The following is a 26472-nucleotide window of genomic DNA, read 5'->3' as shown; positions in this document are numbered from 1 at the left end:
GGGTGATTTTGTAAGTATACTTACCAACAGCAGGTGAACTCAAGGAGTATGCCCTGACCACCATTACCTCCTCACTCTTTCACAGATTCTATTGCTTTATAGTTGCTCAGCGAAGTTGTTTTCAAGAAAAAAAAATCCATATACAAATAAGTACATAACTAGCTAATTTTTATATTCCTAAATAACATTGAAAATAAACACAAAAACTTTTAGGTCATCACAAACTCATTTGAATTCCACTAAAATGTTTTTGTTCGTGTTACTGGATATAATTCTGATACAAACCCTGCCAGGAAGATGTCATTATCTGTTTTACACAGTTGAGGAAATGGAGACTTACAGAGTTTGAGTGCCTTGCCCACTTATCTGAGTTTAAGAGATAGAACAGTGACTCAAAGCAAAGCACAGATTTTCAATTCAAGCTACTTTAATGGTTGAAAAAATATTTTTGCTTTTAATGCATTCTTTGAAAACAATACAGAATATTTTATTTCCTATGCAGGTGTTTTAATTAGGTTTTTAATCATAGGCTAATTTCAATGACTGTCAGAATCAGAGCTGCCCTCTGGTAGTATTTCTGTAATTGTGTTTCATAAATTAATTATAGTAATTTTTTGTGCTTAACAGTTTTAGTATTCAAAAAAATTAATGAAGCTAACCCATTTCAAGCTGATAGTTTTTACTTTTTTTTCAGGTCCCGAGGAGGTAGAAATCAAGTGTCCCCTGAACTACATTGCCTGCCTTGGTGCCAACAAATGTGTTCACTTATCCCAGCTGTGCAATGGTGCCGTGGACTGCCCAGATGGGTACGATGAAGGAGTGCATTGCCGGGGTGAGTCCATTTGCAGAGCAAAGCATGTGAAATATTAATTTTTCATAGCTTAATGAAGTTCAAAGAAAACCTATAACCTGACTTTTCTTTTAACTATAACCATATCAGTTATTGAGAAAACACAAATTTTATTGCCAGAGACACTCAATATGCATTTCAAAGCTACAACTATTGCACTTTACATAAAATGCCATTAGAAAAAGAAATGCACTTGGACTTGAAGTTGGGCTCTTAAACAATTACATATTTCATAAAAAAGAATACTTTTGAGAAAAGGAAAATGAGAACACTCTGTCACGGTAGACTGATGCCACACACTGTTGTACAATTGTTTCTCTGAACCTTTGTTTAGCCAGAGAGTATTTGAGGTAGAACTTCTGCAAAAAATATTTTACTAGGAAGTGTTCATGAGATATTGTTCCTAAACGTATTTCTGTGAAGTTATACTAACTTTCTTATAATTTTATTTCTTTTTAAAAATATGTATCTAAATTCTACAGCGGTCAAAGTTTTACCTGTATATTAATGATAGGAGACAGAAATAATAAAAATATCAAAGTTAATTAAAAGTTAATTGCAACTGGTGCATTATAGGAACATTGGTTAGGGAGGTGGGATGAATGTGAGACAGAGAAATGGAAAAAGTAGAGGATTAAAGATTAGGAAACGCAGTTAAGGTATTAATCATGTGAATCAGGCCACTGGAGGGAGCCAGGGAAGAAACCACTGAATTACAGGTATCTCTAACAGATTCTTGCTGGGTGAGTGTAAGGAAAGGATATTTACTGACACTGATGTCAAAGAGAAATCTGTCCTTCAAGTCGAGGATAGAAGAAACTATAGAAAACTCGAGAGACATGTCTGATCTGTGGACAAAGTCACCCAAACTAAATGCTGCCATGTGGAAAAAGGTCCTAGGTCACCAAAAATTCCAATTTTTCAGCAGGAGCTCCATGTCTTTATGTGTTTAAAGTTTTCAAAGTCAGCTACTGACTTTTAAAATATTATATAGTCCATAATATGCATGCCAAAGAAAAGGCCTGGCATGGCTTACTGGCTGCCAGTCCCCCAACACGAGGCTGAAGGAAATTGAATTCAAGACCAGAGGGGAAGAGATATATCATTAAAAGGAGTAAATCTTAGAAAGGTAATCTGAAGCAATGAGGACACTGAGAGACCCTATGTCAACTGGTCACTAGGTCTCAACACTCTTTCTAAAGGACATCCAGTTACTCCGTTCTGTGGACAGATCCAGACTGAGAAGTTACAGTTATTTCTTCTTTGATCAGCTTTCCTTTCCTAGCCTTGAACTCTGAAATGGCCACATAAGAAGCCAACAAATTCTTAGTTTCAATTATGAACACATATGTTATAATAATTAGTAAGATATTTTATTTTTATTTAAAGATGCTTGTGGCATGTAATTTTTTTAAATAATTGAATATTTTGTTAACATATTACAACCTAATAGGAGTTAAAGAGTTTAATTTTCTTTTCAGAAATTAATTATATTTTCTAGAGCCTAATTCTATCTACTTCAGTTATAATCCCAGCTTCTTTTTATTGAACATTAATTTTTTTTCACATAGACACGTGTGACTAAGCTTCCAAAAGAGCAAAATCATCACATTGCCAAATACTGCCTTAGAGGTTATTGCACAAATTTGAATGTATTAAACATTTTTCAGTGCTGTTGATTATAACAAAATATATCTGAGTCGTCAAATAAAACTTACAGTTGTAATCTAATAAGTCTACTTCAATATATCCAATAAAGGCTATGTTAATGGCAAAATAGGGGATTCAACTAAAAACATAAAACATTTGAACAAAAATTAAATGGTATCAAATTTATCTTGATTATTTTTGAAAAGATCAGTATATACTCTGGACTGAGGTATAGTTAGAGTATATAGTTGGTTATATTTCAATCTTTTTTCCTGTGCCAATTTATGTTTTGTTATTGTTGTAAGTTTCATATCTTTATCACAAGGGACATCCATTTTTATTTTTTCATAATTTACCAGTAGGAGGCTGATAGTACTACTTTCGCCTTTTAAATAGTTCTAGATTTCACAAAATAAAGTGTTTTTAAACTCCTAAGTAATTTATTATGACCTGTGGTGGACCTAGAAATAACAAGTACAACATATTTGGATTTCTACTTATATTTACCAAAGTGAAGGGTTTTCACCTAATTATCTGCTCTGATACCACTACCGTGAGTGATACAATCAACGTGACTGAAAGATACAGTCATTCCAGAGTCAGCGGCTTGATAAAATGTTTCTGCATTGAGAAAAGAAAATTAAAGATGTGTTTGCCTCTCTGGTAGTGTACCCCTGACCTTGGACAACAATCACATCTTTTGGACAACACCAAAATATCACATATAGATGATTTGTTTTTAAATGAGAGAAGATGACTGATTATAGAGAAAATTGAATCATATGAACTTATTCCAAATTCCCACCATCAAATTTTCTTCCAGTTTTGAGTCACACATAGTGAAAAATGTTTTCTAAAAAGATAAGTAGGCACCAGCCTATCAAATCTGTAAGGAACTGTTTTATTTACTATAGACATACAATAAAGAAAGAAAACAGATTAAGTCAAACATTGTATTAATCTTTAGAAATGCATTTCCACTGAAGGGTCTAAATTAACTTCTGCTTCCTCTTGGTTTTGTTCTAAGCACATACTCTAATTTAAAGTTATTATACATGAAGCATAAGATATAATGCAAGCCTGAATATATTTTTTCTAATAAAGGCATTACATTTGGTTGTATATTTGTAACCTTGATGAAAATTAATAAGGAGAAAAGTTTAACATTTTGGAGCTGATATTCTAGTCTTGGGAATGCTTTCTTATTAACTGAATTGTTTTCTGAATGTTTCCTAGAAAAATCAATTTCTCCCTGGTGAGGGTAATAAAAATATCTATTATTAATGATTTTCTATAACACTGATATTTTAATCTCTATAATTTAATTCCATTTGAAGAAAGAAAAATTGATTTTTATATATGAGTATACTTATATATAGGAATGTGCTTATAAAAATTTTACAATAAGAACATTCAAAATCACCACATTGTATTTTAGAAAATTGTATGTCTTCCTACATTGTATTTTATATTGGTGGTAATATCACTACGTCTAAATTGCATGAGCAATGAAAACATATTTTATACAGTACAAGGTTTCTGAACAGAGAATATTTCCACAAAAATCCCTACAACCATACAAAGAATGCCAAAAGAAGTGAACAAATTCAACTAATAGAGACTAGATTGACTGAGATATATCGAGATGCTATTTTAAATTTTTATATTTATAAGCTAATTCATTATGTTAACATTTAAAGTGGCTGGGAGCAAGAGAGCCCTCATATTATTCACAACCTTAGTGAGATTACAGTTGTAGTAGAAAATAATCACACAAGGGAATGATATTCTCTGCAGCACTATCTGTTCTCACTTTGTTGAAGGAATATGGAAACTCTTCAGGTGCGTGCAAAACGGGATTCTGTATTCTATATCTATAGAAAAAGTGATTATGTGATCTTATGTGATTAATTTCCAGCAAACATACCAATGTCCTTCTTTTGTTGTTTATTCTTGTCAGTTGACTTTTTCCCCATTGTTCACTCCTACCCTCCCTCCCATTCCCATAATCAATCCCCCCCCCATAGTCCTTGCCCAGGAGTCCTCTGCTCATGTTCCTTTTCTTGCACCTTCCCCTTCTTTCTCCCATTATTCCTCTCCTGTCACCCCTCTGGTAACTGTCAGTTTGATCTTTATTTCCAAGTCTCTGATTCTATTTTACTCATTTGTTTATTTTGTTAATTAGGTTCCAGTTATAGGTGAGATCATATGGTATTTGTCTTTCACTGCCTGTCTTATTTCACTTAGTATAATGCTCTCCACTTGCATACATTTGTTGCGAAGGGCAGGAGCTCCTTCTTTCTTTCTGCTGCATAGTATTCCATTGTGTAAATGTACCACAGTTTTTATAGCCACTCATTTATTGATGGGCACTTAGGCTGTTTCCAGCACTTGACTATTGTAAGTAATGTTGCTATAATTGTTGGAGTGCATAGGTTTTTCTGAATTGGTGATTCAGAATTCTTACGATATACTGACTGGTGTGAAGTGGCATCTCATTGCAGTTTTAATTTGCATCTCTCTGATGGCTAGTGATGTTGAGCATCCTTTCATATGTCTCTGGGCCCTCTGTATGTCCTCCTTGGAGAAGTGTCTGTTCAGGTCCTTTGCACATTTTTTAATTGGGTTGTTTGTCTTCCTGGAGCAGAGTCATGTGAGTTCTTTATGTATTTTTTATATCAAACCCTTGTCTTTGGCAGATATGTTTTCCCATATGGTTGGTTCCCTTTCCATTTTGTTGAGGTCTTCTTTAGCCATGCAGAAGCTTTTTAGTTTCATAGCTGCATGGGATATCTGAAATTTTCCTGCTTATGTTTTCCTCTATGTCTTTTATGATGTCATATATTTATTTGAAAACTTATATTTAAGTCTTTTATCCATTTTGAGTTTATTCTGGTGTATGGTAGAAGGTCTAGTTTCATTTTCTTTGCATGTACTTGACCACTTCTCCCAACACCCTTTATTGAACAGGTTATTTTTACTCCATTTTATGTCCCTGCCCCCTTTGTCAAACATTGAATGTAAGGGGATAAAGTGCGGGAAGAGTTTACTAAAACTCTTTAGGGAAGAAAATCTCTGACATTTGAAAAGCTCACCACCCAAACACACAAATATGCACAAAAAATACAATACTGTTGTTTTATTATTTCTGTGTTTTCAATTCTAAACCTATTCCTAAGTACTTCTGAGTGTATAATATATTTAATTAGTGTATTTGATCAGGAATATAAAGAAAAATAAGATACTTATATGTCTTCTAACTCCTTGAAATAATGCAAAATAATAATGTTTAAAATTCCCCCTGATTATTTTACTTTATTTGCCAGTTAGGATATAATTTTTCTAATATGTGTAATTACATTTTTCTCCATTCACTCACAATCAGTTCTAATGTATTTATTTTAGATTCCAGGAATTCTAATACAGGGGTCCCCAACCCCTGGTCCAGGGACCAGTATCAGTCTACAGCCTGTTTGTTAGGAACTGGGCTCCAGCCAAGCTCACCTGAACTCCACCTCCTGTCCCAATCCCCCTCCCACCCCCTCACCTCATCTTCCACAAAACCACTCTATGGTGCCAAAAAAGTTGGGGACCTACCTCTGTTCTAATATAAGTAGGAGGTCTGTCCAAAAAAAGCCTAGCCATTGTTAATGAAATGAGACTGGTTTGTGCCACATTGATGTAACCTGGCAGCCAAGGAGAGTGGATTGGAATGCACATGTGTAAACAATGACAACTTCACTGCATTAGTCAGTGAGGATGGTAGAGACCTTTGAGTGAGCATGTGTACTGTGCAACTGTCACATTCAAAATGAGTGAGTAGAGAAACAAATCTGCATCAATTTTGTGTTAAGCTTAAACTTTCCTCTGCAGAAACTATCTGGAAGCGTCAGAAGGCTCAAGTGAGGGGCAAATGGTGATTGGCAGCTTCATTAGAACAATGTGCCCAATCATATATCATGTTTCTTGCAGAGATTTTTAGTGAAACATCAAATCACCCAGGTGACTCAGCCCCATACAACACAGATTTGGCACCCTGTGACTTCTGTCTTTTCCCAAAACTCAAATCACCTTTGAAAGGAAAGAAATTTCAGACCATCGATGAGATTCTGGAAAATACAATGAGGCAGCTGATGGCAATTGGGAAAACTATATGAGGTCCCAAGGTGCCTGCTTTGAAGGGGACTGAGGTGTCATTGTCCTATATAAAATGTTTCTTGTATCTTTAATAAATATCTCTATTTTTCATATTACCTGGCTAGATAACTTCTGGACAGACCTCATATTTTAGATATCAATTGGTTGTCTCTTCTTTTATATTACTATTCATAAAACTAAAGTCATATGAGAAAGTGCCAAAAAATCCTGGAAGTAATTTAAAAATTAGAGTCTACCTCAAAATAGATCAAGATAAATGGCAACCTATATTATTTGAAGTGACTCAACATAGGAAAATTAGTAATTATTAATTTTTTAAAAAACTTATATAAATCAAATAATTTTTAAAAATTAATCAAACCCAATTTAATAGATTTCATTAATTGATTAGATAAAATGGAATACATTTAGTGAAAGAGTTAGGACTTAATTTTTAGCTCAAATATATTTTTTCAAATTTTCCCAGACAGGAAATACTTTATCTTGTGGTGGTGTTAGTTACTCATGACAGCACTGGTTTCAGAGTGGGTTAACATTAATTTACAGCTTGCAGGAAGGAACAAGGAAAGAAAGAAGTTGGTGAAGCTGGTGAAGAAGACAAAGAAATTTGGGGCACTTTGTTTTCATTTTTACTTTCACTCTATCAGTGGATCTTGTCCTGTTGCTATTTTAAAAGTTTTAGTTGAAAAATGTTGCCAATCTCGTTCTAAATTACAATGAGCTTATCAGGAGAAGGGAATTCCAGCATGCAAAGTCCAAAAACAAAGGTATAGAGAAAAAATAGAATTACAGGCAATGTTATAGAAAGTGTATCTATCAGCAACACAAAGCATAAAGCACACGGAGGGAAACTGTAGCGGTGTGCAGTCAAGTCACTAGAAACACTAATAAGCCAAAAGCTAGAAAACAAACAACTGGAATTAGCCAGCAGGACCTGGGTTTGCATGCTCTGGCTACTTTTGATTACTAAAGTTCCTGCAACTTAAGAGTAGATCGTGTTCAATTATTTTCTTTGTGTTGAATTGTACATAGGTGATTGGATAGTCTCAAATATATCTCGACTCTCAACAAGATTAGCATTTTTCTCTCAGTGAGACTGGTTTAAGTAATAGAGTTAGTTTAGTGAAAGGATATGACCCTTAAAACTGTTGATTTCACAGACATATTACTGTTTCTCAAAAGCAAAGCCACAATTCCAAGAATAGGTCTTCTACAACTCTATCACCCCTTTGCAATGCTATTGCAGATATTACATTGACAAACGACACCTGTATGAAATTAGGATAGAGTAGTACTTGACAACTACACTAAATATGTATATGTGTGTGTACGTGTGTGTATACATGTACATATATACTTATACATGCATAAGTACAAGTTATATGTATATACATAAGTATGTATGTTTGTTTTCAGTCTCAGATTTATAAATTCTGTTTAATTAGAAATATGCTGTTCTACAGAAATCCAACTTCTTAAAACTTATCTATCCGATGTAACTGCTAAACCAATGCTGCAGAAGAGACTTGGAGTGTAGATTTCAAGGGTTTGTTTGAATACTTTGACCTCCAGAAACAGCTGACTACCTAACTGAATACCGTGGGAAAATGATGACAAAGTAATTTGGCTCTATATAATCTATATAATCTATAGATATATAATCTATATATCTATATAATCTATAATCTAAAATAGTTTATTGTTAATAGAAGTGAATTTTTGTAGTGGATTTGCATCTTTAATTAATGATATGTTATATTAATTAGTTTTCTTTGGCTCAAAACAAATTATTTTTAATAGTAACTATGAAAACAAGAATATTTTGTAAATATAAAATAATAATGTATAGACATATTATTAGCTTAAAATGATCAAGCTCCTGAAGGATTTAATTTACGAAAAGATAAATTTCTAATCAAAACACCATCTAATATTGTATACCTATCTTTTTAGAAGTTTCTAACTTATAATACTTCCCTATTTTTTGATTTAATCTTTTCTGTGGTGGGAGTCCTGGTCTGTAGTGTCAGTTGTTACTGAACTGTACTCTATTTTCAGTTGATTTTATTTTTAAATAGATCAAGTCAATAACATGGTTCCACAGTTCACACTTCAAAGGAATATTTATTCTGTTGTTTGTCTAACATCTCTAGGAGGAAAGAAAGCAATTGCTTTGATGTAGAGCTTTATTCTTTGGTTCAAACAACTCCTATTATACCTGTTTCTCAAACATACCAGTCTTAGGTAGAATGCCTGTGGGAAACCACAAAAAGCTAGACAACTCAGGTTTCCTACCCCCAGTCATCCTCCTTAGCAGAAGAGACTTGTAAATGGTTCCAGCACTTTGGGGACTGTTAACGCGTATCAGTATTCATGGGCATTGGGACTTATCATTTATCTGGGTCTCTTCCTCACCTGCTCCCTGATATAATAAAAAACAGAGAAGAGTTTGCAAGAAATAATAACAGGTATGAGACCCAAATGATTTTTAATGTGTCAATAGAAGCACAGTAAAGTTTTCTCTATATTCAATTTATTCATTAATGTCAGTAAACTGCGAGCACCGACAGAGTCCCACACACTCACCTAAGCACTGGGGACGCAGAAAACCCTATTTTGTGCCTCAGTGAAATTGACATGTCATAAATGATGTAGGTAAAAATTGCTGAAAATGAATAAAATAAAGAGTATCTAATTCTGCTTGAGGGAATGCAGAAAAGTTTCCCAAAATATCTGATAGTTAATATATGTCTCATCCTAAGAATTGGGCAGGCAAGTAAGGGAAGGAAAAGCATTTCAATAATAAGGAACTATGTGCATAGAAGCACAAATGCATAAGAAAACATTGTACACTCAAGAGAGCTCCGAGTTCTTTGGTCACACTGAAGCACAGGGTCCAGAGTAGACAGAGATTGATTTTTGAGCTGAAAAAATAATAAATAAATAAATAAATAAATAAACAAACAAGTAAATAAAACACTTGGTATTAGAGCTAGAGTTATTAATTAGAAGAAGGATGTAATATGCCCACTTAAAGTGCATTGCAAAAATACTGCAAAGAGAGAGTGAAAAATGCTACAAGGGTACATTTTCAATCTAAGGGTATTATATGATATGGCTTTACCGTTCAGTGTGTGAAGCCTAGAACTGTTACATGTAGCAGGTTATGTGATTTATTCATAGGATGTAAAAACGTGCATTATTGTAATTATAAAGCTTTGAGTTAAGCAGTCATCTGTTCTTCATGTTGATCAGCTCCCCAAAGGAAACATGTTAGGTCTTATCCTCTAATGTATCATTCGGATGTAGTTCATGTAAGTGAAAGTCAAAATAGGCACCCTGGAGAGCCATATTAAGTGAATTGCTTTTCAGATGAAACAGGAATTTCGAAGGTGTATTTACTATTTCAAGTAACCAGAATTGCATCTTTAACGAGCTATTAAAATGCTGTCTTTTGTGATGTCAGAGTTTTGCCTCTTGCAGATTAACTTTGAAAAATATGTGACTGTTTCAATATTATTCAAAAGCATGAATTATAACAAACTGTCTCGCTGCTCTCTACTTATCTTTGAATGTTGACTCATTATTTGTTTTTTTTGACACAAGCAGCATCATAGTTGAAAATCTAAGGAAAAATAGCAAGTAGCTGAGGTTGAACAAGATGCCCAAGAGTCACACAGAAATACAGTGTGAGAGCAGGATTTAAGCACAGTGACCTTAAGTTTTAATTTGCAAAATTTGACTACTGGGCCTTCCCATATCAACACAGAAAAGTACATTAAACTGTTGTGATTCAGCATCCTCTCTGACCCATTCTTAAAGCAGCAAGATGGCTTGTAGGATATAAACTGTAAAACATGTGTGAACAGCTATATGTTCACTATCAGTTTTATTAATTGATTGAGAAGAAAAAAATGTGTTGAGTGAACAAAAAGCTGAAAGACTATATAACACATTTTCAGAATAATCTATTCACTCTTTTCTCTTGAAAAAAATAGCACTTTCATCCGATGAGGGATGTGGAAAGAAAATGGAGAAGTTTATTTTAACTTTTTGAAAAAGATCTGTACGAGTAGCAAGAGAAAATTATAAAAAAATCTCTTCAGTATTCATTTTTTATAATGGGATCTGGAAGGAATAAGGAAAGACTTCTATGGCATTCAATGAATAAAGTCTACATTTTGAAGGAAAAAAAAGTAATATAATCCCACTCCAATGAGAAATAACCACAAATACTTGGAAAAATTGATTTGTTAAACTCAATCTGGAATTCTGTTAAGCCTTACAGAACTTTAGAGAGGGAGGTTTCTTAAAATTTTCACACCTTTCAGCCAATGTTTTCAATTCTGAGTGTCTAATGTATTCAAAATTGCAGGAAAAAACCCAGTTTCTGCTGCCTTGTCTTTGATCCACTGTTATCGCTTATATAGTAAACCCTGTTCCGCTGAACTACATGTGTACTAATGCCATCATTACTGAATATCTCAAAGCACTAAATATTCAGAAAAGCAAGGGAATGGGAAACTGGTGACTTCCTAGCTCCTCATAATTAGCCCCTTCATAGTCAAATCAAACAACTATTTATTTTTTCATTCATGTAGAGATATAGGGAAATCTATATCTATATCTATATCTATATATCTATATCTTATGTTTCTCCAAATGTTTCTGCAAATATTTGTATATTTAAGTTTAGATACAAGATACTCATTAAAGATACATTTTTGAGGAAAATATATTACTCAGATATATTTATATTAGCTGAGAATTTGCATCCTAGGTGCACATTAGGTTTGAGATTTAGAGAAAGCATAAATTCAAATAATTGACCTCCCCATGCCACAGGGGATTGTAGAAACATCCCAGACAACCCACTGTGGCTGTGGAAACCCTAAGATGCCAACCAAAGTGAGATCACTCTGCTCAAATAGCTTCTTCAGAAATAGGTCAGTAATGCTGTGAGCCAAGGTTTGCATGTCAGATATAAGAAGAATGGGCAGGACAAGCCCCAAAGAGCACTTTGCCGTTCCATTAGCTGAAGCGTGAGGAGTGTTCTCATTCTGAATACAGGTACAAAACCAAGAGTGCCAAGAAAAAATCTATACAATTTAATAAATGGCTCAGAGAACTACCCAATATTTTCAAAGCAGAAACACTAAGAACCTGAATTGTCTAATTTTTATTTAGGTCAATTAAATATTATAGAAGAGATCTCAAAGAAGTTTGGTGAAAAATTAATAGATATAAAAGAGTCTTTTATGCCTATTAGGTATAAAAATCTAAAGAGTTTATATAGAAAAATCTAAATAATTATTATATAGAAATTATATATAAAATTTATTGTATGCAAATATATATATATAGAGAGAGAAACTTATGTGTGTTTTGTATGCTATTAGATTTTTCCTGTTGGATTGCCAACTGAAATGATTATTTCAAGAACTAAAAGAAAATATTTTATTTATTTATTTTTAGACAGAGGGGGAGGAAGGAAGAAAGAGAGGAAGGGAACATTAATGTGTGGTTGCCTCTGGAGCACCCCCATCTGGGCACCTGGCCTGCAACCTAGGCATGTGCCCTGCCCTGTCTGGGAATTGAACCAGTGACCCTTTTGGTTCACAAGCTGGTGCACAATCCACTGAGCCACATCGGCCAGGGCTCAAGAAAAAAATAAATAAATAAATTATATTTTAAGTGTTTCATCTGTGTTTTGGTTTATTTGTTCCTGTTTTCAAAATCAGTGTCAGTTAATGCTTATACTGATCATGTCCTTACTTTGAGTGCTATGCCCTATTCCCAGACAAATGATTTCCAGTTCCTTTTCTGTCAGTCAGGTTTGTATGTCACCCATCTAAATTAATCACGCAGAACAAAATGTGCAGAACTGAGAGAAATATGTTTGGGTCAAAGCCTAGTAATATCACCTGACACAGGATAGCTTCTCTACTGAGGTGAACTTTCCGATGCAAACGTGCCTTGGTTTAATTCATCCTTTTTCTTCCCATGTATTTTTCTTCCACCTCTAATAGATTAGAAACACCTAAAAAACCCCTCACATTTAACTTGTACCTCAGTCACTTCCCCACAAGGATTCAATCAACTAGGCAGGGAAGACAAACACACAGGAAACAAATCGATAGAATGCAAAAGGGCATGGGATCTTGTAGAGTAACTCAGGGGGAAGTGTGCCACACTGCAAGCCAGGGTTATTGGCCTGAAACAATGTGCTCTGTGTCCGGAAGATTCACTTCTGCATTTTGCTGAAGCGATTTGCCCCTTGAAGTTTTGTTTCTTCTTATTTACCAGGAATGTCAGCAATATACATAAAGAGAGTAAAGGTCTCCTTGATGACTGTATCTACAAATAGAGAAGCAGCAGTAACTTTCTCTCAGAATGAAGCAGAACTGTAGAATAATAAGGCCAGAAGGGACTTTCAGAGGTTATCCACTCCATCCATCTGCCTTTAGCCTGGACTGAACCCAAACATGCCTGGACAGATTGCTATCTACGCAATTTGGAATGCCTCTGGGGAGAGAAATCCTAACGATCATTTTTAGAAAGGTAGTCAATTTGCATTCTGAGCAAATGCTTGCATATTGTATTATAAAATTATCCATACCCTGTCAGCTTTTAGCTTTTCCCCTCCAACAGATTCTGTATTCCTTGGCTTACTCATGCTTTTCTTCCACTTCTCCAGATAGCTTTAAATTTTCAAATCTCAAAGTTATAAACCACCCCTCCCAACTAAAGTGCATGTCAACCGTGGGACTAGTATCCAGCTGTCATAGCTCCTAACTCCTGTGATTCCTTTTTGCATATTTTCTGACACTTTAGCATTGCCTTGTTCACACATACTGTATCGGGAAGTGAAGATTATTTTTATGGCATGTAAAAATTTTCCAGATATAGGTAGATATTCCAAGGTAAGGTGATTCTGTGATGATTTAGACTCCTATGTTTCTGTTCTGCCACCTTGTCCCTTGTTTTGCACTCTCTAGGTAGGCTAATGGTCAGAGACGGCCACCACAGCTCCAAATATCACACCTCCATTCCAGAAGGGAAGGGAAAGGAACAAACTGTCTCTGCTAAGCAAGTCAACCTCTTTCTTATGCTACTTCCCAGAAGCCTAACTTCATAATTTATATCATCATGCCATTGGTCAAAATTTTAACACAGAACCAACCTCATTCACATAAAAGGCTGGGAGATAACGTTTTTTAAGTGTACAAACACTGTCTCCATAAAATCAGACTTGGAAGAGGAGGGTCTTGGATATTTGGCAGGAACTAGAAGTTTATTCTCAATATACTTTAATAGAGCAATTAAACAGTTGATTGCATACCATAGGTGTTGCTGTTGTACTATGTTTGATAAACATTATAAAAAGATTCTAAAGGAGAGACCTTGTCATTACATGCCTCTATGGCTTTGAAAATCAGTAAAATGAGGTGTTTGCACAATGAACTAAGATTTATTCCAGATATAAAATTGTATAAATTAATAAAAGATTCAGTATACCTGGGAAGGATAAGAGAAAGGTCAAGTTGTGCTGTAGCAAAGCATTACCAAATGTTTAGTCTGAACGTCCATGGAGAATAGTTCCTGGAGAACAAGCAGGGGCTTGCTGCTGTTTGGGAGAAAATCCAGGTAAGGTTTATAGGAGAAAGATTCTTTCTCTTTCCCCCTCCCATCACCTTATTCTGTCCTATTTGTTTTTTCACCATTTTCTCCCATTTTTTTTCTTCTCCTCTACTGCTATTCTCACTCCCTAAATCATATCTCATATTTTTTCAGCCTTTATTTTACATTTTTACTCCTACACATTTGGGCTTAAACTTGAGACTTTTTATTAACTCTGTGCATTTCAAAATCTTTGCTATTATTTTACATCTGTGGTTAGCCAAGCATATTTTATCATTTGTTTTTACTGTGTGGTTTGTCATACATTTTTGTTGTTTAACTTAATATTTTGAGAAAGCTATATCATGGTATATTGCTTTGTTATCTTATTCTCTCTCTGATGGTAAAATTCCTATTCTCTCCAATCAATCAAATATACAATGAATATTTTATTTTATTGCTCTTGACTTTTGTTTCATTTTAAAGGATACTTTAATTAGCTTTCCTTTGAATTCCAAATTTTATAAGGATTAATTCTGCTACTTTTTATACCCCCAAATAAATTTATATCTGTGAAATCCCAATTAAGAAAGCCATTTTTGCCACATGGTTCTAGAGAAAAAAATATGTATTTTCTGGGCACTGGAGCAAACACAAATATTGGGTAGTTTTAAAAATATAGGTAAAGAGAGAGGTAGGGAGGGAGAGAGAAAATACATACTGTAGTATAACTTGATACCTATTATAATTAGTTCTAAAATTAAAATCTTTGATGTCTCAACAAGAGAAGAGTAAGATGAAGAATTCTTTTTTGTTTTTATTGATGTTCAAGTAGAGTTGTCTCCATTTTCCCCCACCTCTACCCCCCACCACAGCCATCCCCATGTCCTACCTTCGATCTTTTCTGGCCCCCTTTGGCTTTGTCCCTGTTTCCTTTATACATATTTCTTGACAACCCTAGCCCTTTGTGCCCCCATTATCCCATCCCACCTCCCCTCCTGTGACTGTCAGTTTGTTCTTAATTTCAATGTCTCTGGTTATATTTTGCTTGCTTGCTTGTTTTGTTGATTAGGTTCCACTTATATATGAGATAGATCATAGGGTATTTGTCTTTCACTGCCTGGCTTATTTCACTTAGCATAATGCTCTCAAGACCCATCCATGCTGTCGCAAAAGGTAGGAGCTCCTCTTTTCTTTCTGATGCATAGTATTCCATCCTGTAAATGTACCCTAGTTTTTTGATCCATTCATTTACTGATGGGCACTTAGGTTGCTTCCAGCACTTGGCTATTATAAATTGCACTGCTATGAACATTGTGGTACATTGGTTCCTTTGAATTGGTGTTTCAGAATTCTTAGGGTATAGGCCCAGCAGTGGAATTTCCGGGTCAAAAGGCAGTTCCATTTTTAGTTTTATGAGGAAATTTCACACTGTTTTCCACCATGGCTGCACCAGTCTGCATTCCCACCAACAGTGCACTAGGGTTGCCTTTTCTCTACAACCTCTCCAGCACTTGTTTGATAATTTGTTTATGCTGGAATTTCCAACTGGTGTGAAGTGATATCTCATCGTGGTTTTAATTTGCATCTCTCTGATGGCTAGTGGGCTAGTGATGCTGAACATCCTTTCATATGTCTATGGGCCCTCTGAATGTTCTCCTTAGAGAAGTGTCTATTCAGGTGCTTTTCCAAATTGTGAATTGGTTGGTTTGTCTTCCTGGAGTGGAGTTGTGTGAGTTCTTTATATATTTGGGAGATCAAAACCTTGTCTGAGGTATCATTGGCAAATATATTATCCCATATGGTTGGTTCTTTTGTTTAATTTTGCTGATGTTTTCTTTAGCCATGCAGAAGCTTTTTAATTTGATGAGGTTCCATTTGTCTATTCCTTCTTTTATATCCCTTGCTTTAGGGGACATATCAGTGAAAATATTGCTGCATGGAATATCTGAGATTTTCCTGCCTCTGTTCTCCTCAAGGACTTTTATGGTGTCACAACTTATATTTAAGTCTTTTATCCACCTTGAATTTATTTTGGTGTATGGTGTAAGTTGGTGGTTGAGTTTCATTTTTTGCATGTAGCTGTCCAGATCTCCAAACACTATTTGCTGAAGAGGTTATTTTTACTCTATTTTATGCTTCTGCCCCTTATGTTGAATATTAATTGACCATAGAGACCTGGGCTTATTTCTGGGTTCTCTATTCTGTTCCATTGATCTATGTGTCTGTTCTTTTACCAGTACCAGCATATTTTGATTACTGTGGCCCTCTAATATAGTTTGATATCAGGTATTGTGATCCCTCCTGCTTTGTTCTTTCTCAAAATTGTTGCAGCTATTCAGGGTCATTTATGGTTCCATATTAATTTTTGAAATGTTTGTTCTCTATCTGTGAAATGTCTTTGGTATTTTAATAGGGATTGTGTTGAATCTATAAATTACTTTGGGTAGTATGGCCATTTTGATGATGTTAATTCTTCCAATCCCTGAACACAATGCATGCTTCCATTTGTTTGTGTCTTCCTTAATTTCTTTCTTCAGTGTTGTGTATTTTTTGGAGTACAGGTCTTTTTCCTCCTTGGTAAAGTTTATTCCTAGGTACTTCATTTTTCTTGTTGTTATATCAAATGAGACTTTTTTTCCTGATTTCTGTTTCTAATATTTCATTGTTGATATACAAAACGCCTTTGATTTCTAAATATTGACATTGTATTCTGATGTTTTGCCAAATTCACTTATTAGGTCAAGTAGTTTTTTGGTGGATCTATAGAATTTTCTGTGCGCACTATCATATCATCTGCAAACAGTGACAGTTTTGCTTCCTCCTTTCCAATTTGGATGCCTTTTCTTTTTCTTGTCTGTTTGCTGTGGCTAGTTCTTCCAATACTATGTTGAATAGAAGTGGTGAAAGAAGACATCCTTGTCTTGTTCCTAATCTTCATGGGAAAGCTATAAGTTTTTGCCCATTTAGTATGATGTTGGCTGTAGGTCTCTCATATATAGCCTTTATTATGTTGAGGTATGCTCCCTCATTCCTACTTTGCTGAGTGTTTTTATCATAAATGGATGTTATACATCATCAAATGCTTTTTCTGCCTCTATTTATATGATCATATGATTTTTGTCTTTGCTTTTGTTTATGTGATGTAATACGTTTATTGATTTGCAAATACTGTGCCTTCCTTGTATCCTGGGATGAATCCCATTTGATCATGGTGTATGATCTTGTGAATGTGTTGCTGGATGTGGTTTACCAATGTTTTGTTGCAGATTTTAGTGTTTATGTTCACCAGCAATATTGGCCTGAAGTTTTCTTTCTTTGTTGTGTCTTTATCTGGTTGAGGGATTAGGATGATGCTGGTTTCATAAAATGAGTTTGGGAGTCTTCCCTCTGTAAGATGAAGAATTCTATATGCCATGCTGAGATGAATGAAAGTCATAAACAAATTATTAGTTACTCTATCAATTTCACTATACCCATAACTCACCCAATTTTTTCTTTTCATTTTTAACAATGGGTAAATCCACATGAGTGTGGTGGGATGCTTCTCTTTGAATGGGTAGTTTAGGGGGTGAGGAACCTCTTGGGTTGACATTAAAGATATATATATATATATATATATATATATATATAAATTTATATATATTTTATATATATAAATATATATATATATATATATATTTTTTTTTTTACCTAGCCATGATGTATTAGGAAGGTCTTTGTGAGTTAAGCAACCAGGACCATGTGGCTTTTATGGTATAAACAATTCATGTCTTTTAGGAGCCTGGAATTGAGACAGATGTTATCAAATTGCCGTCAGCAATTTCTACCAAACTGGAATTTCCATATTTATAGTTTTCACATTGCAATGCATTTCATAGCTCTTAAAGTCAGGACAACAAAAAAAGAAAGAAAGGAAGGAAGGAAGGAAGGAAGGAAGGAAGGAAGGAAGGAAGGAAGGAAAACAAACTTGAAGCACACATATAAAAACATGGCTTTTCAAAATTATTAATATATATATATGTTTTTGCTGAAATAGTAATAATTACTATGGAAGACAGAAATAGAAGTCTTACTTTAACAATATCTAGATACAGAGATATCATTTATTATTGTCAAAGACTTTTTGTTTGTTCCACTGCTGTTCCAGTGCTAAAGTATTCATGTTGAAATCAAAGGTGTTTTTCCTATTTGACTGTTGGATTTTTCTTTCAAAGTTTAGTTCATCGATATATATCTCCCTTTCTTTTCAATACTTTTTAAAAATCTTTATGTGTCATTGATTTATTTCAAATGTGACTAATATTACCCAAAACAAATATAAATATTTTCAATAGAGTAAATTACATTATATTTTTATATTCAGATGCTCAGGAAATATATAATAACTCTTATGAAGAGGAAATTAACAATTCAGTGACGGGGTGGTATAACTTTTTTGATATCTTGTTTTGATTTATTACATGCAACCAAGGTACTACATATCTACAAAGGGCCAATGCTAATCTAAACTGTCTACTACTATAGAATATTAAAGGATCATCCATCCTTTATGAGGTCAAAGACAGATTGTTTTATTTCCTGCTTACTAAGTTTAGCTTGTTATTCAGCTTCATTTCAACCTAAGTAAACTCACAATTGGAAAATTGTATCCAAAGGTTTTCCTAACTCGTTAGAAAGAAATTACAATATATGCATCTGTCATAGATACAAATTGCTGTGGATGTTTAGAATCATGTTTCATCCTGTAGTAGCCATTAAAACTCAGTGTTTTAAAGTGTATTATTTGTTTGCTCACTTTTCAGTTGGACACATGATTCGATCTGTTGTTGTTGTTGGCTTTAGACAACTGGTTACTACTAATATAGTAACAAACAAGGCATGAAACGAAAACTTAAACTTCCTTTTTTATATGTTAGGGAATACTTTATTTGAGGAATAAAAGGAAAGTTTGAAATATTTTCCTGTGCTCTTACTGTATAGTCAGAAGAGAATATATTTAAACTAAGATTAAATATGTTATAATTGAACTAATATCTCTAAAGATCAAATACATGTTCAGCTTTTGGTACTGTTAGAATTAAACTATAACTATTTAAAAATATCTTTGTGGAGGTCTAATTTAGTAATAAGGAGAAGACTGGGTTCCATTAATGCAATCACATTGATATAAGAGAGGAGGAACTACAAATGAACTATGCATAGGTGGAAGATATAACAAATAAAAGACAAAACAGCTTACGTCTGAGAGAAGGCTTTGGAGAAATTGGTTTATTCAGACTCATTAAAATAGATTTGGAACCTGATGCTTTGGTCCTGGAAACTGTGATGTTTTACTGAGGTTAACAGCCAAATGGCAGGAAAATGGTGTAAAATGAGCATTTTGTTCTGGAGTATTCATGCAGTAAACTGGAGTGAATAAAGAAAAAATAATTTTATAGAGGGTGATTTCCAAAGTTGATTCAATGTCAATTATTTTGTATGATGACAAAGAATTATTCACTTTAATGTTTTTGTCACCTTTGAAGTTAGATGAAGAAAACCGGATCTTAAGTTGAAATCTACTAAATCAGGTGTGGGAAAGATAAACTTCTGCCTTCCAAAAGTAGTGAGGGAATTGGGCATAGAAGAATGACATTTGAAAATATTTATTTTATTTAAAAACATGCTCAACAAGTGTTGCTTGGGTCAGTTATCACTGAAGGTAGCTTTCTTCTTGAGTTGCACATTTATGCTAGTTTCTTAGAATCAGTTGTCAGAAACGTCATGGCTTCATTCTTTCTTTTATTTAACTATTGGATAAATATTTGCTGAAAAACCACTATCGACCACTCACTATGCTGGGCTCTGGGGATATGCAGATGATCCTTATCCTACAGGGTTCTCATTATTGTATTTGTATACAACTCATTAGCAGGTAATTGTAAACTAATGCAGTTAGAGCACTGATTGGAATACATTATTGCCTTTAGAGAAGCCAGATTGGACTTGAGGCTCAAGTTTCCTAGAGCAGTGATTTTCAGTCTTTTTCATCTCAAGGCACACATAAACTAATTAATAAAATTTTATGGCACACCAAAAATTTTATCACATTTTTGCTGATCTGACAAAAAACAGATATATTTTTTATTCATTCACACCATACATCTATTGTGTTGACTATTGTCATTTTTTTTCTGAAAATCTAAAGGAAAAGAGGTCAGTGCCCTTGACCAAATAGTCAAGTATTACATGTTTTAAAAATTCTTGTGTTGCAAAGTTTGAAAACCACTTCCCCAGAGGCGTATTGCCGTGGATTAATTATAAGTATACACATACATTACTCAAAGTGAATTGGTTAGAATAAACTAAATTTTAGGTATGAAATAATGAAGAAACCCATTGAAAAGTTTTCCGAGTGTACTTTTTAGTGTCTTTCATTTGTAATTGAGCATAATACATTCAAATGCCATTAAAAAAAAAAAAAAAAAAAACGAGGATATATTGGCTCAGGTAACTTCATTTTGGACCTCACCCAATGGTCCTATTGAATTCACTATTAAATTCTCACTCTTCCAAGTCCAGAGGATAAATAGCTATTTTTGCCAATATTTCCAATCAATGTCTTGGACCTGCACTTTTGTAGCTCCTCCCCTGTGCTTTCCTTACCACTCATTAGGAATGAACTAGAAATGCCAGATGTCCACTGTTCTCTATTCCTTACCTCTCTGTGTTTAATCCATCAGTGCATATGCTGATGTCTGTATTTTATCTTTTTACCCATTTGTGCCTATTATAACATAACTGTAATCATCACAAAGGCTCCTATTTTGTCCTCTCTTTTAGTGTTCCTATGTACCCACTGCAACTCACAGTTCACTATCTTCAGAACTCCCTACACACTTGACCTAATCTCTCAAATCCCATCTGCTTATTGATAAAGAACACCTGGACCTTCCTGATGCTCCTTCAGACCTCTCAAATTAAAACTCTCTTACCCCAACGATTCTCCTACCACTGCACCTAAAGTTGGAATAAATTGCCTCCCTTCTCCTTATTGCTGCATGCGGACCATTTTTCCTCGCTCCCTATGAAGGTCCAGCTTCATAGTTCATGCCACTAGATTATTTTATTCACTACTCTTCATTGCTGTTATTATCTACTGACACCAGGTCATTCCCTCTTCTTTCTCAATGATTGATTGTAGCTCTGCCTCCAGTACTACCTTTGTCTTAATTCTTGGCAAATTTAGTATACTTTGAGATGTTGTTTAGAGTACCTTGGCCCCTCCATTTCTCTACCTAACCTCAATTACTCACACAAATTGCCCTTCTCTGGAGTCTAGACTTTGCTGTTGATCATCACTGCAAGCCCTCCATCATCTCAATTAGGCAGTCCTCTTTTTGACCACACCAACTATCTTTCTAGAGTACTATAGCAACTCTTATTACTTCTAGTTCTTCTACCCCAACAACCCCTTAAAATATTATATCCATTTAGACATCCTCCTTATTCTTCTGTCATATGAACTATCATTTAATCATTAGACTGAAAAATACCTCAAGTCCCTAGCTATTCTCTTGCTCCCTCCCGCTGGGAAAGCTACAGCCCTAGTTAAATTCAACTCTGCACTTTCTCTGACCTCTCTACCTGAGTTCAGCAACTGAACCTGGATGGAAAAAAATAAATAAGCATGCTTGACTTGATTCACTTTCAATTCATGCCCATAAATCTCAATTTCACCCTTAATGTTATTAGTTAATGATACATTTTCAGTTAATTTATTGTCCTTGAAGTCTAATTTACATCCTGTTATCTTCTCTCAAAGCCACATTTTCTCATCCATTCTCACTCTCAATAATTTTACTCCCCATGTGGCTGAGAAAATTTGAAGCAATGAGGAAAAAAAATGTACACTGACTTCCATCACTATACATACCTACTTTTTGGTATCTGAACTTATATCCTCTACCTTCTGACCCATTACTATAAATGACCTATCCACAGTCTTATCTGAAGCCACTACTAGATCTCATGTGTTGTGAACTAATCAAATACATGGCTTCAGCTCTCTCCTGTCTCCTACATCATCCATTTAACACTTTATATTTTTATTGTTGTTCAATTACAGTTGTCCCAAGTTTTTCTCCACTGCTATCCCCTGCCTAGCCCCCACTCCCTCTTTCATATAAACAAAGTCGTATTATATCTTCCATCTTAAAAAAATATTTTTTTCTTGATTCCACTTTTCCTGCCATCTACTGTGCTACTTCTTTACTCTCTGTTGGGAACTGCCCTGCCTGGTTTCAGAAGCTGTAAACCCGCCATGGCTGAGGCTGAGTCAGAGATCTTGGGACCATAAACCATTAAGGAGACAAAGCTTCTGTCCCTGGCAGGGGCGCCACCTCTGCCCACTTTAGTTTACCCTGCTTGGCCCTGAGCCTGACCAGTTAGCCAATGACAAGTAAGATTCCTCAAAGGAGGGATGACCTAAGCCAGCCATGGTCATGAAGAGGCCCACAGGGAAGGACTTGGGGGACTATAGAAAAAGGGGGTGATGGACCCTTGCCCCTCAGCTTTGACATAGCCTGAGTCCTCATTCTGTCTATGAGAAATCTCCTAATCTCTTGGCTGCCTTACTTCCCCTGCCTGACTTAAGCCTGACACAATGACAGAGGGCAGTGCAGTCCTGTTCTGGAAAGGGCAGATTCCCCCTTGGCGATCAGGCCTAAGAAAGAATACATAAAACCCTGTGAAACCTGCTTTGCTAAGAATGCCCTCAATTTAAATGATAAGGGTTCAAGCCTGAAATGAGTTTGTTTCCCTCAATCTTATAGCCCTTTAGCTAACTGACCCTGACTCAGAATAAGCCCTCAGAGTTCTTTGTTTGTTACCTATTGTTTGATCCTTACTGCCTGACAATGATTGATGAACTTTACTTGTATTCCTGGTAAACCCAATAAAAGCCCATTGAGGAAAAGGCTCATGGCCCTTCTCCTTTGAGAGATCAGCCATCTTTCCTCTCCAAGCAGATCCTGTCTTGGTAGACTTATTCTCATCAGTGGCGGCCAAGCTGGGGGGCGGGAGGGTGGGGAGGGGGGTGGTGCTGCACGTGGAACCCCCGCCTCCAGCTCTCTTATGTTCATTGTCTCAATTTCTCCTATTCTCATTCTCTATTTAACATACTCCATTAGGTTTTCACTTTCACCACTCCACTGAAGCTGCTTTCCTCAAGGTCACCAATAAACTCTATAATGGTAAAACCATTGGTCAATTTAAAACACTTTCTCTTAATTTCTCTATCAATATTTCTGACATAGGTGCTTACCCCTCCTCCTTATTTCACATTCTTTATTTGCCTTTTAGGATTCCACCACACTCTTTGTGTATTCTTCCTAGCTCACTAGTTACTCTTTTTTTGTCTATTTTATATCTATCCCTTAATCAATCTCAGCCCTAGGCTTTCTTCTTTATTTAACATACAATCTTGGTGACCTCACTTAGACTTACAGCTTTTAACATTATCTATGTACCGATGACTTCCAATGTTTCCAGTCCACAGTTCCATGTCCAGTTAGAGAGTGGTGACCTCGTCCAGGATCACGTGTGCAGGATCTTCTCCACTCCTCAGAATTATTACACCTATAGTCCTTTTTCTTCCCAATTGGTGACAAGTCTTTCAGTTACTCACAGCAAAAATACTAGGCAGATCTCTGACTTCTTTCTTTGTAATTCTTCATATTGAATCCATCAAGATATATTATTAGCTATACCTTTTAATATGTCCAAAATCCTATCACATTTTACCAGCTCTACTGCTACTATCTAGCAATTAGCCTGTATGTGGGTGACTGCAACAGACACATGATGGTCTCCCTTATACTAATGTGGTCTCACCATATTCTATTCTCAAAAAATTTGGTGACCTTTTAAAACTTTTATCAGATTATATCAGTACATGTTACTATTTTCCTAAAACCTAATCTATCTCTTCATTATATGCAAAATAAAATTTGAAGTCCCCTTGTGACATACAAAACCCTATATAATCTGTCCTTTTGTTGTCAGATCTTATCTCTAGTCAGTGCTCCCAACCCCACAATTCCTTGTTCCTTCAAATGTATTGGCTTTCTTGATATTCCTAAAATATGAGTCCTGCAGAAGTAACGCCTTCTTGAGTGTGGTTAGTAGGGTAATCATATGGGTGTGATAATTTATAGTTTTATTTATTTTTGACACTCCAATTAAAATTTATCGTTTTAATTTGAACATTTCACCTGAAATGTCATATGGTGTGCTTGAGTGTGGTATTGTTATGTTACAGAATTACAGGCTTATGCTTTTGTAAAGAAAGATTTTATAATTAAAAAGGGGCATGATTTGTGCCAGACACTGTATATCAGAGATGCTTCTGTCTTTGATCCTTTGCATGAGTTGTTCCGTAAAAAAGAGGGAAATGTTTCATTATTATCATTTAATTATTTTAAAATTCCTATAATTAGAATGAGCTAAAGATTCTAATGGGTGATTGGAATAGTGAAAAATTATTACCTTGGATGACAGATTGGCAATTTTTGAAAAAAATAAATACTTAACCCTCTGAAGAGAATGCAATCTGATGTCCATTACTTGCCAAAAGTACTTGAAAATACATCATAAAAAGTTTTAGAAAGCTTAGATTTAAGAGGAATTGGGTTTCTGAGTACTTGAGTGCATTTTTCTGAGTGTTTTGTTCTGCTTTCCAATTTTAAGACCAATATGAGACACCATAGCCTTTTAGAGTTTTTATTTTTAAGATTACACAAGCCCTTTTCATCTCCTTTATTTTCTATCCACCTATAGCATCCTGTTTTCCTAACACTGAGGTAGAGAATTAAAGTGAAGACCCTTGTTGTTGTCCTCGCTTCCTCGAATGATTCAAAAGAAATTGCACTCAGCTTTAGGTTTAGTCTAAGGAACATCAGCCTGTACCAACATTTCAACCCAAGACATTTATTAACTCTATCTTGAACTAAGTGACTATTCCATACACAAGCCTTTTGCCCAAATCTTCTAATTTATTTGGGAGATGGGCCAAGTTATCCTTCTACTAGGTTAATCAGAGTGGTACATATGTATTTTTTATGTTGTGTCTTTGTAGCCAAAGTTAGAGATATTTGTATATTCTGTTCAGCATATACTACTACCTGAGAAAATGATTAGTGGTGGTCCCTGGGAGCTTTTTCAGCTGGATAGGTGTTGAGCAGATGGTCCTGTCCAGCTCTGAGTCAAACTTTTGCTCATCTTTATTAATCAGGAACTGACATTCTAAATCAGGGTGCTGTGGTACTGCCTTTTCATCTGTGTTGGGACCCTGGACAGCAGTTGTTCGCTGACAACTAATCACAGCCCTGAGGCCAATTTTCTCCCTACAGATTACTATGTGAAAATAGTGGAAATAAACCATGTTTCATGCTGAGAAGTTCAAACACTTATATCCACATATTCACAAACCTGTGTATAACACACTAAGGAAGGAGCATGAGGAGGAATATGACTCTTTTCTAGGTTCAAGAAAAATTTCTTCTTTTTAATAATTGATGAGCTTAGTGTGTCTTAAACGTAAAGGCAACTGATCTGTAAGTAAGAGTGTCACAGAAGAATTTCCTGAATATTTCACTATGTCTTCTTTTTTGTGTGTAAGTTAAAGACACAAAATGCAATTAGGTTTTTTCCTTTTATAATTGGGGAAACAACACTGAGTTAACCTGAAAAAAATCACATTAGCTTTGGATAGGCACTATATATACTAACTAACGCAGAATAATCACTACGTATTATTTTTCTACCACCTTAAATTAATCCCTTCTCCTCCTGCCCTAGAGAGAATAACATTAAGCTAAATGTCTTGACAAAAACAGACAATGAATTGGAAAAAAAAAGTAGCCTTCATGGCTCATTAGCCCCCATTTTCAATGGTTTGTCACTGCCCAAGTGATAATAGTCAAAGCAATCGCCATCCCTTTTTCTCAGCCTTTTTTCTAGTTTATATTAACAATTCTGATGTTGGGTCAGGAGGAAGGGAGGTAGAAACCCATCAAAACACCATGTATCTTGGACATACTTGCACATTTATTCATTCTCATTTATGTTTATACAAACCTGAGCTAAATGTGGGTAATAGTATTGAGTCATGACTTCAACATAAAAAGACATTTACCCTCCAGGAATGACCC

At 35.1% G+C, this 26472-nt stretch overlaps 1 protein-coding gene across 1 annotated transcript in view; it reads left to right on the top strand.

The window, feature by feature from the left end:
* LRP1B (LDL receptor related protein 1B) overlaps nt 1-26472 on the top strand; it is a 1720016-nt gene that overhangs the window by 643653 nt on the left and 1049891 nt on the right. The window contains exon 4 of the mRNA XM_053919407.2: nt 695-832. Within this exon, the coding sequence (XP_053775382.1) occupies nt 695-832 (138 nt within the window). The remainder of the gene's footprint in view (nt 1-694; nt 833-26472) is intronic.

Source organism: Desmodus rotundus, chromosome 2 (assembly GCF_022682495.2).
Source record: "Desmodus rotundus isolate HL8 chromosome 2, HLdesRot8A.1, whole genome shotgun sequence".
NCBI lineage: Eukaryota > Metazoa > Chordata > Mammalia > Chiroptera > Phyllostomidae > Desmodus > Desmodus rotundus.
Note: the sequence above shows the minus strand (reverse complement) of the source record. Positions and strands in the feature narration are given on the sequence as shown.